Below are 24,953 nucleotides of genomic sequence, written 5' to 3' on the forward strand. Positions count from 1 at the left end.
TCAAATGTAACTCAAGTCAAACAAACAATCTTGTGTTGCTGCAAATAAATAACATTAGATGTATGTGGATTGCTGGTCTAGATGAATAGAGCCAGAGAATGGGCTTTGACAAGTTAGGGGTCCTGATCTATTCTGAAATCCAATCTTGTAAGTTTTTTGTTATGATGATGTGAAAAAAGCAAATATCCTTGAGCAAGACACTTAGGCCTGAAACTGTCCCAAAGTGCTGTGTCATCGCTGTATGAATGAGATTAGTTAATACCAAAATGCTCTTGTTTATATCATAATAAGGAGGTTTAAATGTAAGGGATATGAGTGAAAGTGTGTGTGCTCTTTGTGGAGCAGCATCTGTGTGAATGCCTGAGACAAATGAAGCCCTACATAAACATCCAATTACCATACAAATAAGTGAAATATAATGTAAACTTTTGAAGCAGAATTTGTTGCCTTATTATAGCTTTGTTTTTTTATTCCAGACATTTGGTTATCTGCAGTTTTCCAACTTTTTAAAAGACCTGAGTTTATTTTAATGGTTAAATAAGTAGGTTACAGCTATAATTGAGCAACAGAAGAATGCACTCGATAGCTGCTTGGTTGCAGCAGGGGTGTCAAAATCAATCTTTCCCGGAAACTATCAAATTTACACTCATTTTATAAGACCTCGCTTCCCTACATCTTAACCTCTGTAAATATCTGCTACCCCCCTCTCTTTGAAAACATATTTGTCAAGCGTGGCATATAAAACTGTATTATTGCTGAGAAAAGTTGTTTTGTTCTTCAATATAAGAGTATGCAAATTTCCATGAGTAGGAAAAACCTATTTTTGAGCACAGTGAGTGTTCACCTACCCGAAAATAACAAGAAACACAACCACTTTTTCTCCCTGTATACATTCAACCGCAGTGTGATACGTTTATTCGACATATATCATCTTGAATTGTTGAGTGTGTTTTATTTTGAAAACCATGTGGCGGAAACATTCTTTTATTGACGTCGATTGAACGTAGGTATCTCCCTCTCCCTCTCTGCTTCTCTCTCTGTGAGCTGACAGTTACCACTGACCCACCGACTACACCTCGCGCGCCTGGCAGTTGAATACGTCCTCGCGCGGGAGAGGAGATCCAGGATTTCAGCGGAGGAGAAGACGGGGAGACATCATTAGCACAGCTCGACCACCATGGAGACACTCGGGGTCCCTTTTATGCTGTTTTGGCTCATGTGGGGCCACTCCTGTGCTGTCGGCGGAAAAGGTAGGAACACGAAAAAGAAAAGACAGAAAATGAATCACCTGGCAACGAAATGTTTGACTGGTGTCGTCTTTGAGTTGTACAAGTTGACTAGGAGAGAGCGCGAGCCGTCCGTTAAAAAGTTGGTCGCCATTAAGGTCATTTGTCAGTCATTAGTTGAGTTCAGGTGAATATTTAAAAACTTCGTTATTCTTGTCTTTTGTTTTTATCCTGGCGGACAATGCAATTAGCAGGAAAGGTGTCAAGTTGAGAAGTAACTTTTAATCTCTAGGGATGTAGCCTGCCATACCTCGGAAAACCTTAATTTACATAAAAGACAAATAGGAAGAAAAGCTAGCAAGACCCATGTAGTATTTTGTTTGCTTTGGGCTTTATAACGACAGAAAGCTTAAAAAAATACACACACAACCTAGCTACCTACCATAGCTTTAATATCTTAAAATCAGGTAACAACCTTAATAAATAAACGAAGACAGCATTCATTGTAAAGACTCCTTAGAACTATTCAGTGCTATGTACGTCAGACACCAACTACAGTTAGTTTACTTTAGACTAGTTACATCTTTATATTTTTTTCTTACATAATCCCCAAATCCTGTATTTATTTGAATATTAAATTAAATATTTTTTGCTAAAAAGTTAAAGCAATACTCCAACATAAAGATGTAAAATATTAAAAGTAAAGATTCTGATATTTAATTTATGTTTTGAGTAGTACAAAGTCATATTAACCCTTAATTGTCACATAAATATTTTTAAATTATATTGATCAAAACTATTCATGCCCTCTTCCAGTTGTGATGATAAACACAGCTAACAGACACAACCCCACACATCAGCATGCAAGTATCCATTTCAAAAGGTGACTGAAAGTCTAATCTCCCATTAACCTTATGTCTTAGAGACAACCTCACATGACCCAGCTGCAGCGTTAAATGATTAGCACCATGCACAGACCGCTGAGGATAACAGAAGACACACTAGTGCTTTTGATCGGGCAGCGATGTGAAGATGCAGTTATCAAACAGTGTGTGAGGAGGGCACCCCATGGTCTGTGTGTTTTATTTAATCTCACCCTTGTGATGCCCATGTATCTTCTTCTCTGACTGTCTTCTGCACACACACACACGGGCACACACAGAGTTTGCACACAGTTGACTGGCGAAGTCGATGAAGGGCAGCGGTGGTTTACAGTGGTATTAATTGGGTCTCTGGAGTGAGAGTGCAGGGCTGACTGGCTGTCTGCACTCAACCAAACATGATCATTTTTGCTGTTTATGAGAGACCTTCATATGGCTGTGAGCCACTGAGAAGGCTAACTGTCTTTGGACTTCATTCAGAGGAGAAAGTTGTTTTCTATAGAGGCTTAAATGACTCATCCAGTTGTCAAAGGTGAATGCGATCTGTCAACCAGGGTTTGCATAATCAGAGGGTCATAAATTATGCAACTGAATGTCTTATGAACTGGCTGAATTTGCCTTGACTCAGTTGAGAAAAATCAAAGTGATTCCTTTCAGAATGATTAGACCTAGTATTGTTGAGAGTAGCTATTTCTGCTTGAAAAGGAACAGATCAAGGCTGCTGTGAGCTGGCTCAGTGTTTGCTCGCTGCAGGAGAGACGTAGAGAGTGAGTTTTTGTGTGTGTAGATATTTCCCAGCTCTACAAGCTCAGCAGAATACAGTATAGTACATGAGACAAAGGCTTGCTGCAGAACACCTTTACATAAGAAGTCAGGAAAGACCACAGCAGACGAACGCCAAAGAAGACAGACTGAGAGGATTAGAGGGGTGCTGACAGAGAGAGAAAAGAAGGAAAAACCAAAACAAGATCAGATTTATGTGTGTCTTTTCAGCTGCTTTTTCCTTGCTGGGACATAAATTGTGGAAGCGATGGGGAACAGAGAAGCATAACTCACGTTTTCCTCTTCTGTCCAATGACTGGTGAAACAATATCTGGCGGGAACTGCTCTGCTCATGCTGTCTCTCTTTTCCTCTTTACTGTCATTCACGCTCTTTCTGTTCCCTTTTTCTCCCTCTTGTTTCTCCCCATGCCTCTTCCTCTCACTGCTGCTCTTACTATGACTCCACATCAGTTTGGTTGTGCCGCTCTGCTGAGCTGATGCCATTCAGAGGGCAAATGTCATGAAGAAAAAGAGAAAAGTGACTCGTCATTCTTCTTTGCTGTTATTTCTCCCTGAGCTTGAGCAGGCCATGCTCTCTTTTTCCCTCTTTGTCTCTTGCTTTCGCGCTTTCCGCAGCCATGGCTTCAATTCCAAAGGTTTATGGGCTTAGATGAGATGTGTAGATGGTAAAGCAGGCTTCTTTCTGTCTTGCTTTGTCTTTTCTGATCTGAAAGTGTCACTCTATTTCCGCTGTTCACCCTCTCCAGCATACCTCAGTTGCCAACCTTTTCCTTGCTCCAATTCAAATATTTTTCTTACCCAACCTCTTCAGATTTTTCTTTAAAACTGTTCTAACATTTTTAAACTTATTTCATGAAACTGAATTATCACTTTACTTTGTAAAACTTAATTTACACATTATTTCCAAATGCTGAAGTATCACATCATTTTTGATGATTAATCGTCACGTTAATTCATGATAGTTAAAGGGGCTGTGAGGGGTTTCTAGGTGATCTTGAAAAAAATCTCCCTTCTAGATATATGCCTGACTAGGGGTGGGAGAAAAAGTTGATGTATCATGGTATCCGTAGTTTTAGTTTGAAGGATAAGTGTGGTTTATACAGCTTTTACATTGTTTATAGAATGAAGTAGAACAAAATACTCACCCAGAAGGTTTTCCTGATCCAAGCAGTGCTTCGGGAGATATTTAGATCCAAAATCGTGCAGCGGACGTCCATATAATGGGATTCATCGGGGCATAGACAGCGCTGCTCCTAAAACTGCATTAATCGTCCAAAAACTCGTGTTTTTCACCAATATTCCATCATGATCCGCTCCGGGTTGGTCCTCTGTTGCAGTCTGTGTCACTCCAGACAGCGCTGTGCGGCTGTAATGACCTCTGACCTGATGAAGACTTTGTTTACGTTTGCCCCTCAAAGAAAGGAGAAAGTGGAATCAGCTCTCCAGAGAGAACTGCGCATGCGCCGACGGGCAATTGGTCATTCTATAAACAATGTAAAAGCTGTATAAACCGAACTTATCCTTTAAAGATTTCAAATTGTGATATTTTTTTTCTGACTTAAGTCCTTCATTTAAGTCTTTGTTCGTTAGCTGGGTTGGAAAAAAGTAGAGATGTCAGATCTCCTGATTAAATCCTAAAAACTGACTCACTTTTATTGCACATTTTTTGTTAAAATATGGCTCCTGATATAGTCTGTAGACATCTTTACCATCATTCAACTGTTTTACTTGGTCTGATGTTAAAAAAGCAAACTAAAAATTGCAAAAATTGGAACTATCTTGGAATCAGCACCCCGAAAATCATGAAAGATTTGAATCAGGAGAAAAGCACATCATCCCAGCCCTATGCCTGATTGTAATCCACACTTAAAATGAGATTATCTGCACCAATAAAGGTTATTTTGAGATGCTACTTCTTAGCTTCCTGATCTTGGTGATGTGCAGTGGCAGGACATAACCAAGATTTACTAACATATTGGGCTCTAATTTCGTGGTGCAGCACAGGGGGCGCAAGCCTGGCGCACCCTGCGCAGTGCTAATTTCGTGCGGTGCACCGCAGTGCGCTGCCAATTTGACAATTTGGTAGACCGTCTGCGCAGAGATGGGTGTGACTGCGCGCCAGGGGGAGTTGACGGCGCACCAGGAGGAGGTGTCAGCAGATTCATGTTGGCGCAGTGACAATTTCGTGCCAAAAACAGTGCAGAAAGTGCGCTGAAAGCTTGCCAGCTCCAACCAGGTCTATCCTCGGCGCAAAGCGGAGCGCACGATCCGCAGCTGTAATTTGGTGACAGGCGCACATGTGTGCACATGTCATCAAAGCCTCAGAGGCACGTTTCCAGAGTGTCAGGCACATTTTAATGCAGTAAACAGTCACAGCAATCGCTAGTTAATGTAACTGTCTGAACCAGCGTATACATTTATATCTATATTAATTTTCCCATCGCATCTGAAGTCAGATTAAAGCCGTTCGTCATAATGGAAAGTTAACCTGACAGCAGCTGGAAGTTTGATGCACATCTTACAGTCAAACAATTAACAGCCTTAACATCTGATACTAAGTATATATCTGGCTTCTCTCATTTCATTTAATTCAAAGAAAAGAGGGAGAGAAAAGACAAAGAAAAAAGAGACAAAATAAATGTATGTCACCCAGGATTTACCCGTGATTTCCCTTATTTCTCTGTTTTAGTCTTTATTTTTAACGTGATCTAAAAAGATGGAGTACATTATTGTAAGGAGGATGAGGTGGAGACACTGGGAGAGTATACAGTATATCACCAAAGGTTCTTCTATTTGGCGATGACAAACCAGGAGTGCAGGTGGATCAAAAGTATTCTGAATGGATAAGCCAGCTGTGTAACTGTCTCTTCATTTTGTACTCCTATTAATGACAAAGGAACAGATTAAATCTGTCCCGGGAGCTGGCCCACACGGTGACGCGCTTCGTGTCCTCTGATGTGCCCTGCTGTCCATTCTCCTGCTGGGATCGCTCAGACCAATCAGACGCTGTGCCTCGGCCGCAGGGCATTTAAAGGCGAGGAGAGGCGCTCATTTAATTGATGAAGACAGCATTTGGCTGTGTTAAACCCACTCACGGCTTTTCTCCTACCTCTCTGCCATTTGCTCGGAGGGAGACATGGACGCGCTTTTCTGTGCTTCTCTGCGCTTCTCTGTGCTCCTCTGTGCTCCTCTGCGCTCCTCTGCACCTTTAGTGCGCCTCTCTTGGCACTGCAGGAAACTTGCAAAGTGCGCCTGGTCTACGAAATTAGAGCCCTGCATGTTACAGAGATGCCTCAGAGCACCGGGCTGTCAGCTGCAGTAAATATAGATAGCTACTAAACTACATATCAACCTACATTTGCTTGATGTCACATTTCAAACCATAGTGCTAGTAGTAAAAGTTGTCTTGGACATAGGAAAATTGTTTAGATCTGATCTTCATTTAAGTCCAAAACATTCACGCCTTGTTAAGAGTCACATCTTCACGACAGTAAGCGTGAGACTCTGGGCCAAAGGTGACAATGCAGTCCAACTAAAACAGATCCTCCTCACAGCATCTGCAATCATCATGTAATTTTTGTGATACCAAGTTATTATCTTATTTTGTGACATTGAATCATCAGGACAGGAGTAGCTCATATCCATGGAGCCGTCCGTGCCCCTCCAGCTTATCGGTGATAAATGAAGCCATCTCCAGAGGGTCAGACTGAATATTCCTTCTGTAATGCCAATGTATTGTAAAGCCTGTCTTTGTGTATGCATATGTATCATTTTATCATCCTAATGCTGAACAACAGAAAAATATCCCAATGCCTTAACCCAAGCATGACGTAGAATTGACATCACATAATAATGCTATAATTCAGTATCATGTAATGATATAATAATTTATGATAACCAGTATCACGCAGTAATGTGATCATTTAGTTTCAGGTCTTGTACATAAAAATTTGTGTGAACGAGTGGCGTTGGCAGGAGACTGAAGGAGTACCCTTGTACTTTTGACTGATGTTTATAAGGGTAGGGAGGATCGTTAGGTGTATGTGCTGCTTAAGATATATGCAAATGAGGGCAGATATGCAAATGTAAGTCCTAATTTGGATGTTAATTACTCAGCACAGCTAATTATAATATGTCTGATGAGGCGTGAGGTAGAGGAGAGGAGTGAAATAGGAGTGCTGCCACCGTATGATGTATGTGTGATGGTGTGAATGAGTTTGTTTGTTGTATAAGGGAGAAAAGGTGTTTGTGTTTAGGGCTGTGTGTGTGTGTGTGTGTGTGTGTGTGTGTGTGTGTGTGTGTGTGTGTGTGTGTGTGTGTGTGTGTGTGTGTGTGCGTGCGTGCGTGCGTGCATGCGTGCGTGCGTGCGTGCGTGCGTGCGTGCGTGCGTGTGTGTGTGTGTGCGTGTGTGCCAGTATTTCACCAGCTGGTCTAACGGCCCCGGTGGGGCTTTCTGGTCAGCACAGCTCAATATGTGGTGAATAAACACTGCGTGTGGCGCTGACTTCTGAGAGACACACCTTATACACTTTCATCTTTGTTCACTCACTAATGTGTGGACAAACAGTCTCACATTTGGACACCCTGTACTTTGAAGTGATCTAGGTTGACACTTAAAAAAACAAGAAAAAAAAAACCTTTTAGAAAGACACACTTCGCTCTCCGTGAAGCTCAGCCAGGTGGCTGCTTGTCAGTAAATGGTTGAACTGGTGCTGCAGAAGAAGCAGAGTGGGTAATAACAACAGAAGGAAAGGCAGAGAAGAGGAGGGACAGAAGAGAAACAAGTTTTGAATCTTGGATGCTAAAGAATTCTTTATTATTACTCCTTCAAAACCCTTTTGTCATTATTTATTTTCTTTCATTTTTGATTATACTTAGTAAGCTTCTCAAATACTAATAGGAGACAGGAGTTAAAAAGAGGAAATTAAATAAAAAAAATGATTTAGAGACTCTTGGAAAACAAAGAGAGAAACAAAGTTCCATACAGGAGTTAAACGTTGAGCTGTTTGAGTCATATTGCTCCTGCTGTTTGCTGCACGGTCTCCCTGATGTCAACAGAGGCAGCTAAATGCTTTTTAATCACACGGTGGAAACACAACTTTACATAATTACCAGCTTGACTGCCATCTACTGTGATTGACTCTCAGATTGACAGAGGTGACTCTGGTCCAGTTTCAGAGACACTCACTGGAATACTAAGTTTGAACAGTTTCACTTTCCGCTGCTGCAAAACTAAAGATATGTGTTTGATTTAAGGTATGGTAGCATTGTTTTGGGATCATATTTTAAAAATCTCTCCCTGGAGTTAAACCTATACAACTTTTGTCAACGTGACAGAATAACTTCACTGTTTGCTCTCACAGACGTCACATGTATGAGGAGCCTTGGTGTGACTGCCGCATGATGCCATTAGGGAAAGGTATTGATAAGATTTTATTGATGCTATGCCATTAATGATTCTGCTTATTGATCCTATTGTTAATTGATTCCCTTATCAATTCCTCCTGTGAATTTACCATGAACACAAAGTGGCTTTGCAGGTTTTCTAGGTCAGAAATGTTTCATTGAGTTTATAAGTAAATAATGCCTTAAAGGGAAAAAAAAACTCTGTGCCTGAAATGAGGTCCCCATGTTAACCTGGAAGCCTGGTTCCAAAGTTACCCTGATGTCATCAAAATATTAGGCATCATATAGACATCATGTGGATTTCATCCAGACGTCAGCTTGCAATATCAATCCAGATCTACTGATGCTGTCACATTATATCACATTATCTGTGCCAGACTTATGGGGACTGAATTTTTTTGTGTGGAGTACCCACAGCCCCTTAATAAACTGGATATTGATATCCATTAGTGATGTTCAATACCACCGATTTCCTTTCCCATCCAATACTGAGTAAAATTCAGGCTGGTATCGGCGTAAATACATGTAATGTGTCTGGTAAATCTAAAGAAAAGAAAACATGAGCGCAAATCATACCACTAAATTGAAATTACCAGTACACAACTAATTAAATAAATAAATGCCACATTTTTTTTCACAAGTTTGTCAATACTTACATTTTGAATTATTTATTCAACGGTCAAAAAAATTAGACAGGTTGTAAATTATAATCGATATATTTCATAGTTTAAATTTTATTTTTCATTTATCTTTTATAATATATATCTTTACTCACCATGAATATTTTATTGCAATTAATCTGTGTAATTTAATGACACCTGGTGTTTGTATCCACTTTTAATGATCAATTCTTTAGGAACCTTTCCTGAATTAATCTAGGCTTTTTTGCCTATGTGAGATTGTCTCCCTGACACATATTGTTACTCTAGATGAACTTATGCAGGTATCTATTGAAGCATATATATTTTGTTAATTATATCATAACCATTTCTAGTAATTCGAACAATAGCAACAGTGCTTAGCAACTCTTTACAGCCCCACATTTTTTCCCTTTGTACCTGGATGATGTCCACAGCACCAAAAGACTCAATCAGAGACATCTGTCTCGCCATAGCAGCAGCTGGCGCTGAGCTCTCCTTGTCCTCTGTCCCTCTCATCTTAAATGCCTCGTATTCTTGGTCGTGATTCAACCCAAAGTGTTTAGGGAGGTTCACTGTGTCCGAAGTGTTTCTGCTGGCACAGTCTGAAGTTAAAATATCACAAACAGCATCTTGGCTGTTTGTGAAGCTAAAATAGCTCACAACTTCTTTTGCACTTTGCCGTTTTGTCCTGTGACAGCGTGTGAGTGAGTGACAGACTGAGCAACGTGCAGCTGCACTTACACATTACGCACTTGGCTAGGCCGAAGAAAAAGTAGTTCCCACAGAACGGCGTATCATTTGGATAGGTTCTCAACAGTTTAGTGACTTTTCACTGTTCCAGTTCATGATTTACAGGACCTCAAATGACTGAAGTATCAAAAGTATCGATATTTTGGTTTGAGAATCAATTTAGAGCACAGAAAGCTGGTATTGGAAGTATCAATATTTCAGTATCGATCTGCACATCACTAATATCCATCTTTAGATGTGGTACAATTGTGGAGTTGCAATCATAGCTGTTGATACTGCAATCTGTGATTGCTGTGTAATTTTAAGTGCTCGTATTCATGTTTGATCTGATGACAGAGAAGGCGTTGAAACCAGGTGTGAATGTTTATTGTGCTCCTTTAAGGCTTGATTTGGCGTAACAACCTTTACCTGTTTCCTTATCCCGGTCTTTACTTGCCGGCCTGGGCCTCTCGTACATGCTCTCCTCACTTTTATCTGAGCTGTCTCAGGTGTTGGTACAAATTGGTTGTGTTGCCATGCAACGAAGCACCTTGAACTTTGGAAGTTGTGCACTGGACTTCTTTCTGTCTGACGTTGGTGTACCTGAACCCAAACTATTCCAAAGCTCAGACCGTGCTTTTTTGGCACTGCTTGTTTGTTAAGCAGCCTAAGTTAGTCTGTGAACTATCTAACGTGCTGAGTGTGTACACATCAAGGTTATTATAGAGGTGCACTTTTCTTTAGTTTTTATTTTTCTTTCTTTTTTGACTTTTTTTTCCCCATTACAGTTAAGTTTGACTTAATTTTTTAAAGTAAGTTTTCCACTTTATTTCCTGAAAATGTTTAGTTTTAAATTTCTTTTTGTTAGTTTCAGTCGAGGCCGGCTTTACGCAGGGGCAAGAGGGGGCATAGCCCCCTTCAATAGGTGCCTTGCCCCCTCAAATCAAAATTTTACGAGTTGAGAAAGCACATTTTGATATACTCACAAAATTAACAGACATTATTGGCTGACAAAATTATCTGCAGTAGCAGAAAAATCCGCAGAAAAAAGACACACAATACTTCCTTCTCTTCTGTGTCCCTCCGCTGTGCGTGTATTCACTCAGCAGAGACACACACAAACACATATGCACACACCTCTCAGCCCTCGGTAAGCACCCAATCACACCGCAGTATGCAAATGAGCCAAGACAACGCCTCAGCCTGAGAGTGTGGTGTCGGGTTTCAGCACGGTTATGGAGTGACAGCGTTTCAAGCAGAGATGGGTGCTCACGTCCATTGCATGTGTCAAACTGAAAACAAGTGACCTGTGTCTGACAGACCCCTACGTAAAGACCCATCCCAGACTGTAGTTGTTTACAGTTTTTTTTTTTTTTTTTTCACATAACTACAGCGTTTTTCGTGTTTTTTTTTTTTTACAAACCAAAATTACTTAGCTGTTGAGTTGCTTAAAATATATATATATATATATATATATATATATATATATATATATATATATATATATACATATATATATATATATATAAAAGTGCTGGAACCATAGACTGTATAAAACATTGACGTAGTCTCGCCAACGTCACCCGTCTGTTTCTGAAATGGAAAATGAAGCACATCAGCTATCGTGGCCATATTGGTAGTGGCAAGGGCTTCGCCTACAGTCATAGGGCGCCGGCCGTCACGTGACCCTCAGCTGTGCCTCTCATTGGAGGAGTTTGCGATCTTAATATCCTCCGAACGGCTGAGTTAGAAAAAAATTCACCCTCCCTACAGTGGGAACCGGTAGTAGAATTATCGACTCAGACAGGAGATGTTTTTTGAACCAGGCTGTAAATAGGTTAATTTCTGCTTAGAAAACGTCTTTTTTTGGCTTGGTGTGTTTGTGACTTCCCCTACTTCCAGAGCCAGCTTCAAGCGGACACTCCAGAAACAGCAGATTTTAGCTCTTCAGGATTGTCTCATATTCTCAGACTGGAGGTTGCCGCTTGGCTGAAACATGATGTGTACACATCATGCCCCCTTCACAATTCTGACTGCCCCCTCATATATGCCTGTCTAGAACCGGCCCTGGTTTCAGTTTTTAGTCTTTTTTGTTACATGGGAAAGCCTTCAGGGGGATGATTTAAAAATATCAGAAAAAGCACGGCGTAATAAAACTCACAACATCAAACCATTTTAAGAAATGAGATAACCAAGAATGTGTTGCTTGCCCTACTGTTGTCTCGTGCTCATCTTGCTTTCCCCCAGCTTTCGCTGCCAGTAACACTCTGCTAGTAGACACTGCAGATGTGGGCTTGCTTGTACACATGCACCAACTGGAATGAAACAGAAAACCAAGTCTTCTCATATCAACCCAAAATAGTGAGTTTATGTATAAGAAAGAGTTACAAAGACAGAAAAAAAACTCAGCTTAGTTTATTTAATAAAGTTTTGTAAACTCACAATACAGTTCTAGCTATCATTTTTAAAGCCTTGCTTTTATTTTTATTTCAGGTAATGAAAATGTAACACCTCACTTCCATACACTTGAATTTATGTATGAAATACATTGAACCTGTATTTCAGGACACACACGTCTTTCATATAATCCTGAGTGTTTCTCACCAGAACTGCCAGAAGCCAATCAGCTTAAAGCAGAGAATAGATGTAGGGCTGGGCGGTACAGACACTCCCAAATGAAAATGATTGATTCCAAATTAGCAGCTTTTAACTGTGGCTTCATGTGTGGTCAAACTGCAGATCCTGACACTGCATTGAGGTGAATTGACGCAGTGTTGACAGAGATACGAACAAATAATTTGAAGGAATGACTTCTCTTGGTTGGAGTTTGATTTCACACAGCAATATTCAGCTGCTGCTACAGACAGAACTGAGTCGCATTCCCAGGAGCTGGCATCTTAGAAATGGTGTGTATTGTTTCTCTGCGCGCGGGCCTTGATATCCTGTGTTAAATAATAGACAGCGCTCTGTTGTGACTGGTGATAAAGCTTGAAGTTATGAAGACACGCACCACTGCACGCTGTTTTAATTATAATTCCAGTAGAAAATGATTAGCCTGCTGTGTATTTGTACACCTAAAGATATGTGTTAACATTGTAAAGTGTGGTCTCTGCCAACCAAACACACACACAGGCACACACACACACACACACAGGCACTCACGGATTGAGTCATCTCCTTCATCTCTCTTTCAAGTCGTCCTGTGTGGGTCTCCTGAATAGTCAGCGCAGAGCCGCACCATACGGCTTGAAATGGCTTTTTTCAAAGCCTCTCATCCCCCCTGCTCTAACCATGAAAGAGCTGTGTACTCTTCAACAGGAGATACCATTCCAGCGTTGTTCTACAGCTGGAAACATGGGAAAGGGAGGCTACAAAGTGAAACTACATGGTGTAACATCACTGGTGTCATTGTAAGTCACGCCATAGGGAGCTCTTTTAAGTATTGTGATAGTTTGCCTGAAAGGAATCTCAGTGTGTGTCTGAAAAACGGTTAATTTCTGAAACAACAAAGGTGTTAATGTGAGAGGAGACAAAACATCAAACCAGCCTGGAAACGCAGAGTGTGTGTGGTTTAGACTGCGTGCATACAGATAGTGGTGCACCTGGTGTACCTGAAGCTACAGTCGCTGCAGAGGAAGAAAGGAATCACAGCAGGGAGGGAAAATGAAAGCACGTCCTCCAGAAGAAAAGCATTAATTTTCATGAGTCATCAGTCAGGACGGGTTATCTCTGTTTCTCTCCGTCAATCTTCTATGACTCTCCCTCCATCACCTCATCTGTCTGTGTCATTGACTCTTTTTCTTCTTCTTCTGGAGACACAACATTAGACAGGAGGAGTTTGGATTCTGTGTGTATCAGTGCAAATGTCCCAGTTTCTCCTCTCGAATCACATTTACACTCCTCTTTCCTGTGTAATGCTGCCTTTTTAGAGCCTCAGAGAGAATGTCCTCACCTCTGTCACTGCCCTTCATGTCTCCTCTTTTGTTCCCTTCATCACCCTCTCTTTTTTTCACTCCTTCTCTCTTTTACCTCTGCAAACATAAATCATGTAGATGATGTAGTTATGAAGTGTGACTGTGTTCTGAGGTGACATTGCAGCATCCAGATCTGTGTGTTTTTATGTGTAAAACACATTTCTCTGTGGTGTCTTTTTGTGTGTGTAATAAATTATTTGTGCAAAATTTATCTTTGAAACTAATCATAAACCTTTATACTTTCTTGAAACACCTTCAATCAGGTTTGTCATGGTTTCTTGGCTCCTATTATTTATGGGATCTTATACTGATTAAAAAAGAGTTTGAAAATATATTAAAGGGCAAATAAAAGCACATTAGCTTGCATGCCTGAGAGCAGAAAACATTTAGCTTATTATTGACTGCTACATATTATAGAATTAACAACCACTCATATATATACAGTACATGTGAAACAAGCTGCAGTTTGCCTGAAATATTTTTTTAAATGCTCTTTTTTTGATTAAATTTGAGTCAGACTAGCGGGAATAAAAGAGAGTTGTTTATTTTCTGCTGATCTCCTTGAATTTTTACTTCCGAAATATATTTCAAGATATAAAAAAAAACATTCTCTATTCTTCTTTCATTCTTCTTTTTCCTTGCATCCCTTTTTTTTTTCTCCAAACCTTGTGCATGCTTTTAAACTTAATATTGCACGCAGCAGCACAAAGTTTTTGTGTTAGTGTGTCAGGCGATAATCACATCAAATATAAAGGGAACAAGAAATGTAGTTTATCACTCAGGAAAGTATGGAATAATTGTCCTGTTGCTGTTCCTGGAGTTTAACAAGAATATTTTTTGACTTGGCCCCAAGCAGGGGTCTCAAACTCTCAGCCGTTAATAGAAATATCCAATTTCTGAGTTGAATGCAGCATCATGACCACGTTAATATAAGTGGAAATAACAAACAAAAAAAAACACTAGGCACGCTGCTTATGTCTTCAAAGCGTTAAAGTAATAGGTTTCTTTTAAGGCAAAAATAAAGTTGTTATCAGGTACAGAGTGCTTAAGGAGAAATGTGAGAATGATTATATCTATGGCGTTTATGGGGAATAAAACCTGCCTCATGTGCAGAGAAAAAGTAACTTTTTTTGAAGAGTATAACTTCACATGGCATTTTTTTAACCAAACATTTGGGGCAGTATGCAAAGTACCAGGGAGATGAGTAAAAATAAAAACAATGTTGCTCGGAGCTCTGAGATAAACATATAAGACTTTTAGGATTTTAAGGACTTTATCTAGCCCAGGAATCAGGATAATTTTCTCAAAATCAAACTTTTTGAGTTGGTGATAAACATTATTGTACAAAATCTCTTTTTTGGATACATAACTCACTGGACAGGGGACAAATAAAAATACTAGTAATACTAATACTACTAAAATAATAGTACCAAAAAGTATGGTAACTGTAAATATCACCTCTTTCAGTAGATTTTTTCCAGTTTTATGTTGTGCTTGATATTCACATATTTTTTCTGTACTAAATTATTTTTTCAATATTTACCTATTGTAGTGTTTTTCACTTCATACTTTCTTGTTTGTTACTGTTACTCTGTAAATTCCCCACTGTGAGACAAATAAGCTGTCAATTAACCATAAAAGATTTCAAATCCAGGACAAAGTGGACTAAGTTATTTATTCACTTTTTTCAAAATCAAACTAAAGTACCGAACTTGAGGAAATGCATTCAGTTGCGTTAAGTTACCATGTACAAGATTAGCACTGACTCATGCCTTGATTCTTAGAAAGAGACAGTGGACCCAGGGAAGGCCAGTTTAGCTCTGAGGAAGATGAGTTACAAGGACATGGAGGGCCCCATTGACTGGGTTTGCCTTGGGCCCCCAAACGACTAAATACGCCCCTGCACTAGAGAAGAGGAGGAAGAGGTTAGCCAGAGCTGAAGGTCAAAGGGTTAAAAATCTCAGAGTGGACAATGAGTAGACACATAGAGCTGCACAACAAAAGAAAGAGCTGTTGATGCAACAAATGTAGTCCAGACAGCAAAAAGGAAGAAAATCAAAGACCAGGTCCAGATTTAGTGAGGTCCATCTTCAAGCCATAGCTGTCTGAGAAGGAGCGCTCTTCAGTGTCAGACAACGAGCATTTGGGAAGTGTCTTCTTATGCTGACGATGTGTGTCAGACATCTGAAATCATGCCTGATTACGTCAGAACATGCTGTGTCTTAGCACCTGCTTGAATATTGACTTTTCCAAAGCAGTCATCACTGTAACAGGAAGTGCTCTCCAGGGAGTTAATGACCTCATTTGTGTTGTTTTTGTCTTTTACTCAAACAGTCTTGTTAGGTGTGTGTGTGTGCGTGTGTGTGCGTGTGTGTGTGCATGGAGGATGAAATCCAAGCACTGGACCGATGAGCCTCGATAGCTGTAATTTCATTTCACCTAGAATTGCACAAAACCTAAATATTGCAATAAAAAATCGTGATGGAAACACCAAAATGAAAAAAAACCTCTCAAATTTTGAAAAAGAGGTTTTATATTCTCATGAAGGTTTTTTTTTCACAAGTTTCAATAATAAAGTTTATTGCAAAAGTGCAATATAAACACCTTTTTTTGCAAATTTTTATATGTTGTTATAACCGTGCTCTCCTCTTGGCTATGATCCTTCCTAGAAGTCCCTGGTACATGTCTGTGTCTTTGGAGTACATATTGTGACAGCTCTGCTGCTAGCTGTGTTCAGTGCAGGTTTGTGTTTCTGACCGTCAGTAGTGAAGGCATCAGGACTACTCTGAGCCAGTCAGGGTACAGCAGGAGGAAATGATGATTTTTATTTAGTGTTTTGTTCCTGCCTGTCTTGAGTCGGTGAGATCACAGCAAGAGTTTGACCAGTGAAAAATTTCACGAACCGGCATTATCATCAGTGCAGCGTCCGGATTGACGTTACGTATCATTTTACTAGAGTTGTGCACAATTCTAGTTGTAATAGAAACACTGGCAAGGTGAAATAGCGCTCTATCCAAACTTCAGAAATATCACTTTTATTTTGTGAAAAGGTGTACCACAGCTTCTGAAAGTAACTGTGTGATTGTAAGTCGTCCTTTACATGTTTCACTGATCCATAAATTTGGACGTGCCACAGCAGAGCCCTGACTTCCGATTAGTAATTTACTCCCTAGCGTTGCCTTTGTTTTTCCATCAGCAGTGTTTTGATGTATGGTGGGTTGTTACCCTCTGAGTCATTTGCTCCTCTTATTCTATGCACACCTCTATATGCGCCTCTGACCTTTCATCCAGAGCTGGCAGCTGCCTTTACCCTGCTGGTTTCACCAGGCTGTTAAGATCGCATAATTACCCCACCTCTCTATTCCTTCTCTCTGTCTCTACCTTTCTTTTCCTGCTCCAGCACTTTTTACCTCCCACAACTCGTGTCAACACAGCAGCATTTGCCATCGAGTCCACGTCACAACAGATGAGTTTTAATTTTTACTCACTCTGGTGTAATGGCATTTTCCGTTTATTTTATTCACGCTCCAAAGCTTTTGCTATTACGACTCTGTTCCTTGTCAGCAAAAAATCCTATTAATCTTTCTGCAGTTTCAGCATTGTTTTTGGCCGGGCCTCATGACGGTGCTTACCGCTGTTTTTCAAGCTCATTATTGTTGATCGATTATTGAGATCGCAGACACAAAATGAAACATCCCTTTTTATTTTCTTGTGTTTTAATACCCTTACATACCACAGTGACATCTTTGTCAGAAATGAAATTTCCATCTATACTTGGTGAAGAGAAAATAGAGAAGATAAAGGTTTGTTGCAGGTTTCGTCATTGTGTGTGCCTGTACTTGTAGCAAATGTTTTCTTTTTGTTTTCTTTACTTATACAGCAATAGCAAGAGTGTATTTTCATTCATTGTGTCATGCACTGAAAAGGTGGTCTTGTGTGACGATGTTCCACTGGCTCCTGTGGGACTCTTTCTCTATCCTTGGGGACAAGTCATCTTCATCACGATGTGTGTTAAATTAAGAAAATAAATACTAAAAGCATCCGTTGAGCTCAGTGGTTATAGCACATGTGCAGAGGCAATGGTCCTCACTGGCTCCTGGCTGTGGCTTTTGATGCGTGTCATATCACGCTGTTTTCTTCCCACGTTCAGCTGTCCAATCAGATAAAGGATAGAATAACTGCACTTCATGTGAAAAATCACTGATTGCTGACATTTTGCATTTGGTAACTCAGACTCTCTTAACAACTTTGTGAGGACTACAGTGTTGTTTGTTAATATCAAGGTGCTAGGCTGTGCGTGTGTGTGTGTGTGTGTGTGTGTGTGTGTGTGTGTGTGTGTGTGTGTGTGTGTGTGTGTGTGTGTGTGTGTGTGTGTTTGGGCGGACAGGGAATAATCATTTACAGTACTCATGAATGATTGTTGTATGTGATGATACTCAGGATCTGTTTGAAAAACTTAAACAGGCATTCATTAATGAGAAAATAATCAACTTGCTTAGGTGATGCTCACTTTAAAGTCCAAACTTTGCTCAGTAACCATCATACCAAAAGACTATAGACTACTTTTTGGTTTTCTGCCTTTTAAACCTGGATGCTGATTGGAAAGCTGTTTGCACAGAGCATCAGAGCATTAATGCCTGGTCTTGGTACGACTCGGGTTCTTTGGGAATCGGAACAATAGAAAACTGCGACTATCAGCAGCACAAAGTTCAAAAAGAAGCTGTCTTAGATAAACCACTCAGCGAGGGATGCATACTCACTATTAGATTTAAGGGGGCTTCACACCGCCGCGCGGCAACGCGCCGCCTCCAGTGATTTTAATGAGGGTCGGGCGGCAGGCGGCAAGCGGTTTTGGCTGCGGCGGTTGGACCCAGAAGCGGTTGCCGCCCACGTGCACGCGCACAGATTTTCCCCTGCCGCCTGGAGTCCAGCGTGTTGAACTTTCTGGCGGCAGCCGCCTGGGAACAGCCAATCACATCGAAGGAAGAAGAAAACCCGGAAATAGCAGGCTTCGCAGGGCACAACGAGCAATGGAGGAGCTAATACTGCCGGTATCTGAATATCCAGAGCTCTACAATAATAATAAAATCTTTCATATGCACATTATACAGTAAACAGAAACTATAAGGTACTACAAGGGGGTACGTGTTTTTGAGGAGGGAGTGTTGTGAAGGACTTTTGGGCGGGCTCTGCTGTAACGTTCGCCGAATCACCTCTACGTCGCTGCCGCCTGTTACCCCATGCTCATGCCGCGGCGGCAGGAGCCGCTTTGAAAAACGCTCTGCATTTCAGGGGCCTCTGCCGGCAGAGGAGCGGTTTTCGGGGCGGTTACCGCGCGGCGGTGTGAAGGGCGCTTTAGCCTGATTTTGACAGTTTGAAACTCATTTAAGCTGATACCACACCGTTCACGACACTCATCCTGAGAGAGCCCTGCTCTTCTAACACCTTGTACAGTTGTTTACTGAAAGCCAGAAATCCAGGGTATTTTTTTGACAAGCTCTTTTACCTTTAGTTGGTTTTCGCTGCATTACTTAGCTTTGTTGAATTAGTGAAAGTCCCTGTGTGAAGTTTCTTAGTGTTCCTGAAAAAGTCTCATTTCTAGATGTATATTCCTGATTGTAATCCATTTAAAATGAGATTATCATCACCAAAATAGGTTATTTCTGAATGCTATTTCTAGGGGTGGGTACCTGATTAGGTACTTTTGTAGGTACTGTCTAAAGTACTGAGTACTGATTCACTTAAAATCAAAGGGTACCATGTTTAGGTACCTAAATGCATCCTTGTGACTGTGAGGGAGTGGAAGAGTAGGCGATTTTTCTATGATGGACATGAAAACAGCATTCCAAGGTTGTAAAATTGAAAAACTTTGAGATTTATTATTAAAAAAATCAATAATTATTACCACATATACAAACTAAAGTACCGAAAATTGGTACCTTTCAGTACCAATACCGGTTGCCAGGTAACAGGCATTGGTATCATTTCGTTTCAAATGTGAAAGGTACCCTTTCCAAGCTATTTCACAGTTTCCCTGTTGGGTTGTCTGGGACTGGATTAATTTAGTAGAAGTCACCGTTACAACTAGGGCTGCAACGATTAGTCGACATAATCGACTACGTCGACGAAAAAAATTCATCGACGCAAATTTTAATAGTCGACGCGTCGTATTATTGTTTTTATTGTTGTTGTCGTATGGTGAAATCAAATACCAGGGGGTAATACTCATTTGTAACTTCAGTTCACACCATGAGGTGCTGTGTTATTGGATACTTTTATGGGAAAAGATCACTAAGTTCATACGTGAGGAATATTGATGAGGAAAAATCTCCACTCCCAGAGAGCGCTGTGCGCTCATGGAGGCTCTGACGGAGCCTGTCAGCTCCCGGAGTTTAGCGTCTGATAACGTGATCTAGTGAGTCTCCTTCACTCTCTGTTACAGACAGTTTTTCAGGATCTAAGCGACAAACTAGTGTCAAAACTCCCCTAACTTTAGAAAAGAGAGGACATTTATTACTCTCAAGCTCACACTTCAGCGGTAACACTCAGCGGGGAGGAGGAGGGGCGGAGTGCGCATGAGCGAAGTGGAAGTAGCGCATGTAGAGAAACGAAACTTAACGCGTTGTTATGGAGAGTTGGGGGAGAGTCAGACGGGATCATACAGAGAGCAAAGCCCCAAGCAAATAAACATGAGAAAACGAGCCCAAAGTCACTAATAAGCGGTCTGTCCAACACTGCGTACAACAACTTAATTTCCCTGTTACCTGCTTCATTCAGTTTGAGATTTAGCCTATTTATTTTTTGTATAGCCTAGTACTTATATTTTTTCACGTCATCATGAATGAAATAAAGACAAACAAACAAACAAACGTGACACAGGGCTGACCAATCAGAGGTGAGAACCTAACTCTGGGTAAATGCAGTGAAAATGCAAAACACAGGTTGAATTATAAAGGTCTGCACATTTTAAAGGCCAAATTAGGTTGAAACTCAAAATAATCGTGATTAATCGACTAATCGAAAAAATTATTGATAGATTAGTCGACACTAAAAATAATCGTTAGTTGCAGCCCTAGTTACAACTCCACACTGGTTAAAACTTTAAATGAGAAGAGATGTGTGTTTTTCTGTGCTGAAAATGATTTGTTGGATTCATTTTGTAGTAATGGTGGACCCTGGGGCTGAATTGTCAGACAGAAAAAGGACAAAAGAGCAGAAGAAAGCTAAACAAGAGAGGGACAGAACCTGAGCTAAAGGCTAAAACACGAGCTAAACTGTTTGTGGTAATGTTCGTTCCAACCCACAGTCAGCAGTTATTCTGCAGTGGTCTGTTCAGACTTGAGAGTCTATCAATAAAATGAAGAGAGAGGTTACGATAGCTCTGCTTGGTGAGGTTGGAGTTGGTAGATGAGCAGTGGTAGGACTTAACCAGGACTCCAGTTACTGACACGTGTCAGTGCACCCAGCTGTGGGTAGCACTGTGTATGGCTGGGTACTAAACTACGCCAGAAACTGAGTTTACAGAGTTTGCTTTTTGTCACACTTCAGATAATAGTGCTGCTTAACTATTAACAAATACATTACTGTGTCCCTTTGTATATGTAAAAGTTGTCCTGAACAATGAGAAGTTTCCGCTGCTTTTTGATTCTTACTTTTTATAAAATTCCTCATGCTGTCTGGGAAGATGGGTCTTAAAATGCAGAGTGAAATGATTAACAAATGTTGATTGAGTGTTTCTTTGCTTCTTCTTACATCACCTCTGCATACAGCTGACATGTTGAAGCCTAAGCTGTCATCAAACGCTTTAATTAATGTGCCACCTTATCGGCTGTACAAATTAGCCGAATTTTTCACATCCGCTGATACCAGTAATTAAATTTAAGCTCTTATCTGTGGATACGTTACTATACTGATAATATCTAGCGTCAGTAATCTGAGCGTATAAGTCATGATAAACACTCTTTTGATGTTTGTTTAAGGAAGCAGTCTTCTGTGAACCTTTTCATCGTTATGTTGTTGCATAATCAAAGCATAAACCAGCATCTGTTTTAATTCTACCTCATGATTCAGACTGACAGCCCATGTTGTGTTTGTGTAAAACATTACACCAGACAGGCAAATTATATGCTTTGATTTTTTTAAATTTTATTTTCCAGCCAAAACATAAATAGATGACTTTCAATTCACAAAATCCTTCCCCTTCTTCTCAAAGTCTTGTTCTTTTGGATCACGCAGATGCAGCACACAAATACTTTCAGCCACATTTTTATGAGACAGTGAAATGATTTGTCGTCAGTGTTTGGTAAACTTCTATGAATTTCTTTTGAGAGAAAAAGACAATTCACTAAAATATACGTCTTTTAACAAAAAGCTGGAAATAGGAAGCATGAACATTGTCTTCTGTCTACCTGTCACGATTAACCCACGACTGAACTTGAAGAATTCTTTTAAAATGCCGAAGCTCTGTGTGTGTGGATTTCTCACCCCCGCGTATTTATGTGGCACTTTTTCTCTGTAATTACCGTCAATTTTCCTCACGAGTAGACAATAACTCTATTGTACTGAGTTGAAATGACAGTGCCAACACACTGGTACATACAAGATTTGCTTTTTTATGCAAAAACAAAAAAATCTTGAGAAAGCCCCCTCACTACGACAAACTTAATATTCCCCTAAGACTGAATAATTTATTCCCTGCATGAGTTTTTAAAATGAATGTGCTTTTTTCAGTTTATTGGATGAGTAAATTCAACTCTACAGGAAATAAAAATCTTTTATTTGTGTCATTAATATGTCCTGCTGCTAATGCTAACCATGTTACAGAAATACAGAGCACATTTACAGAGCAGTGGGTCAAAGTGGAACACGTTTAGAGGATAAGTGTGTAATTTTTTTTAGCCAGCTTTGTTATTTTCTGTATCAGTTAGCCCAACCTCTGACGCTGGGGTTGTGAACCATTGATTATATATTATTAAATGTCACAGGAAATAGATATTTAATGAGGGAAAAGAGAAAGCTTTGGTCGAGATATCAGAGCCCTTGAGGCGGCTGGCGAGGGTCACGGATGAAATAACCAGAATAAGAGTGCGTGGAAGTGACAAAGAGAGAGCCCTGATCACACCTCTGATGTATTGGTTTGGGATGTATTAGCACAAAAACACATCATCAATCCTCTCCCTTCCTGCTCTGCTGTCTGCTTCCTGCTTGTGCTTCTTACCTTTTACACTTTAGCTGAAGTAATTGGTCAGAAAAATGGTTTTGAGTTGTGATCAGAGAGGAAGGTTGCCTTTTTAGCAGATGTTACTGCCCTCGACGTGCAGCTGCTGCTTGCTTTAACGCACTGTTAAATGTAACTTGTCGTTTCAACGTAAAAACATGATGTAAAGGGCTGCCTTAAAATTTTATGCTAGGTCATTTTTTTTTGTTCTAACACCAATAGAAGTTATCCTGATTAAATAAGTTGTCTTGTGTCAAACCTTGTCTTAATTTTGTTGAGTTAGACTTTTTAGTTAACTCAACTTCTTCAGGAAGTTGTTTGAAATTATTCTTTTTCAACTCAACTAAAGGCTTCAGTTATGTAAACCTTTCAATTTTGTTTATTTGAATTATATTTGTTAGTTAACTTTATATCTTCAGGTTGTTGTTTGACATTATGAATGAATTTCCCAGACAAACGGACTGTATCACACGGTTCAAAAGTCAGTTTGTACCATGGGGTACAGACACCTGGTCCTTAACATGGGAAGTAGGGACTACACCATACTGTCTGGCTCAGGCAGTCTGAAATTACCTGTAAATCTGTTCATTGCCTAGTAGGGGTGAGCGATAAATATCGCCTATGATATTATCCAAAATTTTGCATTAACAATGTGCAGTTTTACATTATAAGTATTACTGTTTTGAAAAAAATAAAACGAACAGACGGTGCATGGATGGCAAAGGAGAGGTGCTTGAAAGTCCTTGTTTTCTGAATGCTTGCCTCAGAAGCCAATCAGCTGACAGAGCTCAGTGGAAGCCAAAACACTACATAGTCACACATGGAGGAAACATGCAGGAGTTTCCTGTCTCAGCAGATGATTTAATAGCGAGACGTGGGTCTCGCAGGAGAGAGGAGAGGAGAGGAGACTGTCGCATCTTTACAGAGAAGGCATTGGGAGATGTTTTCTTGTGGTGGTTTTTCCAACTCTCTGTCCGCTATACGGAAAAAGCTTGTCTGTATGTGTAAATGCGCGCACGTGTTTGTATGTCTATGAATGCATTGGCGCGGAACTTCACCGTGCGCTAAACAGTGTGTGGAGGAATATGATGTGAATATGATTATTTGGTCTGTCAAATCAAAAAACAAGGTATTGACCTGATTTATGAGAGGGAACTTTTAATTACTTCTGCTGTGATCTGGCCATATACACATATTCTGGCCCCCCCATAAAATGGTAGGGGAAACACTGGTCATTGTTAAGTTGCTATAGAATAATGTTTGGCAATGTTTTACAGAGATGTATGAAGCCCTTTCAAAATAAATAAGAACTGTTGATCTGAAATGCTTTGTCTATCCATAGTTTTCCTTTTGGTAGGCAAGTAGTTTGACAGTATTTTTTGTTCAGTACCAGCAGATTATTGTTATCAGAAAATTTGAAGAAATAATGAAGATTAGTTTGCCCTTATCGCCCACCCCTATTGTGTAGTAGGGTTTCATATCCATAGCGTACCCTCCTTACTTGGGGTGACAAAAAAAATTGTAATTCACAAAGGTATTCTGGGTATTAACTTGAAGGTTGTAGCTTTACTAAACAGTTTGAGGCTCTCATGTCCACTGTGCTCCCATCTCACTCATAGTGATAATAACTTTTAGATCACAACTCACAAAATCATTCTGGATGATAACTTTTTAATCCAATGCTCATCTCAATTCTGTCATTGTCAAGTGGACGTGCACTTCTGATTTATTTGGACAAAGATTTTCAAGTTGAAATATATTTTGTAGTTGAGATGATGCCAACCTATTGTTAAGAGTTATCACAGCAATTTCAGTAATATTTTGTTATACTGACATAGAATAATACACTAGAATAACAAATGTTCAAAATCACATTTTACAGTGTGGGTATGAGCGCTGTTTTCTTCCACACACACCTCCTTCACACCTTCTCTCTTACAGCTGCCCTTTTCCCCCTACGGCCCCTTCACCTCCTCTCTTCTTCTCATGCACAATTAAACCCGTACACACACGCACAGGTTCGCTTAGCAGCTCCTCAGCCCCTGTAATGAGGCTGCTGTTTTTCCACAGTAATAGGGATCAGCTGCGTGTGGGAT

General features: G+C 40.2%; 1 protein-coding gene across 1 annotated transcript in view; it reads left to right on the plus strand.

Annotated features, from left to right (window-relative positions):
- Positions 1–1,031: 1,031 nt before the first annotated feature.
- Positions 1,032–24,953, plus strand: part of clstn2a (calsyntenin 2a) — a 245,459-nt gene continuing 221,537 nt past the window's right edge. The window contains exon 1 of the mRNA XM_074688978.1: positions 1,032–1,250. Coding sequence (XP_074545079.1) covers positions 1,178–1,250 — 73 coding nt within the window. The 5' untranslated portion in view covers positions 1,032–1,177. The remainder of the gene's footprint in view (positions 1,251–24,953) is intronic.

This window comes from Halichoeres trimaculatus, unplaced genomic scaffold (assembly GCF_033239565.1).
Source record: "Halichoeres trimaculatus isolate MK-OKI-2021-1 unplaced genomic scaffold, fHalTri1.1 fHalTri1_scaffold_15, whole genome shotgun sequence".
NCBI classification, from domain to species: Eukaryota; Metazoa; Chordata; class Actinopteri; order Labriformes; family Labridae; genus Halichoeres; species Halichoeres trimaculatus.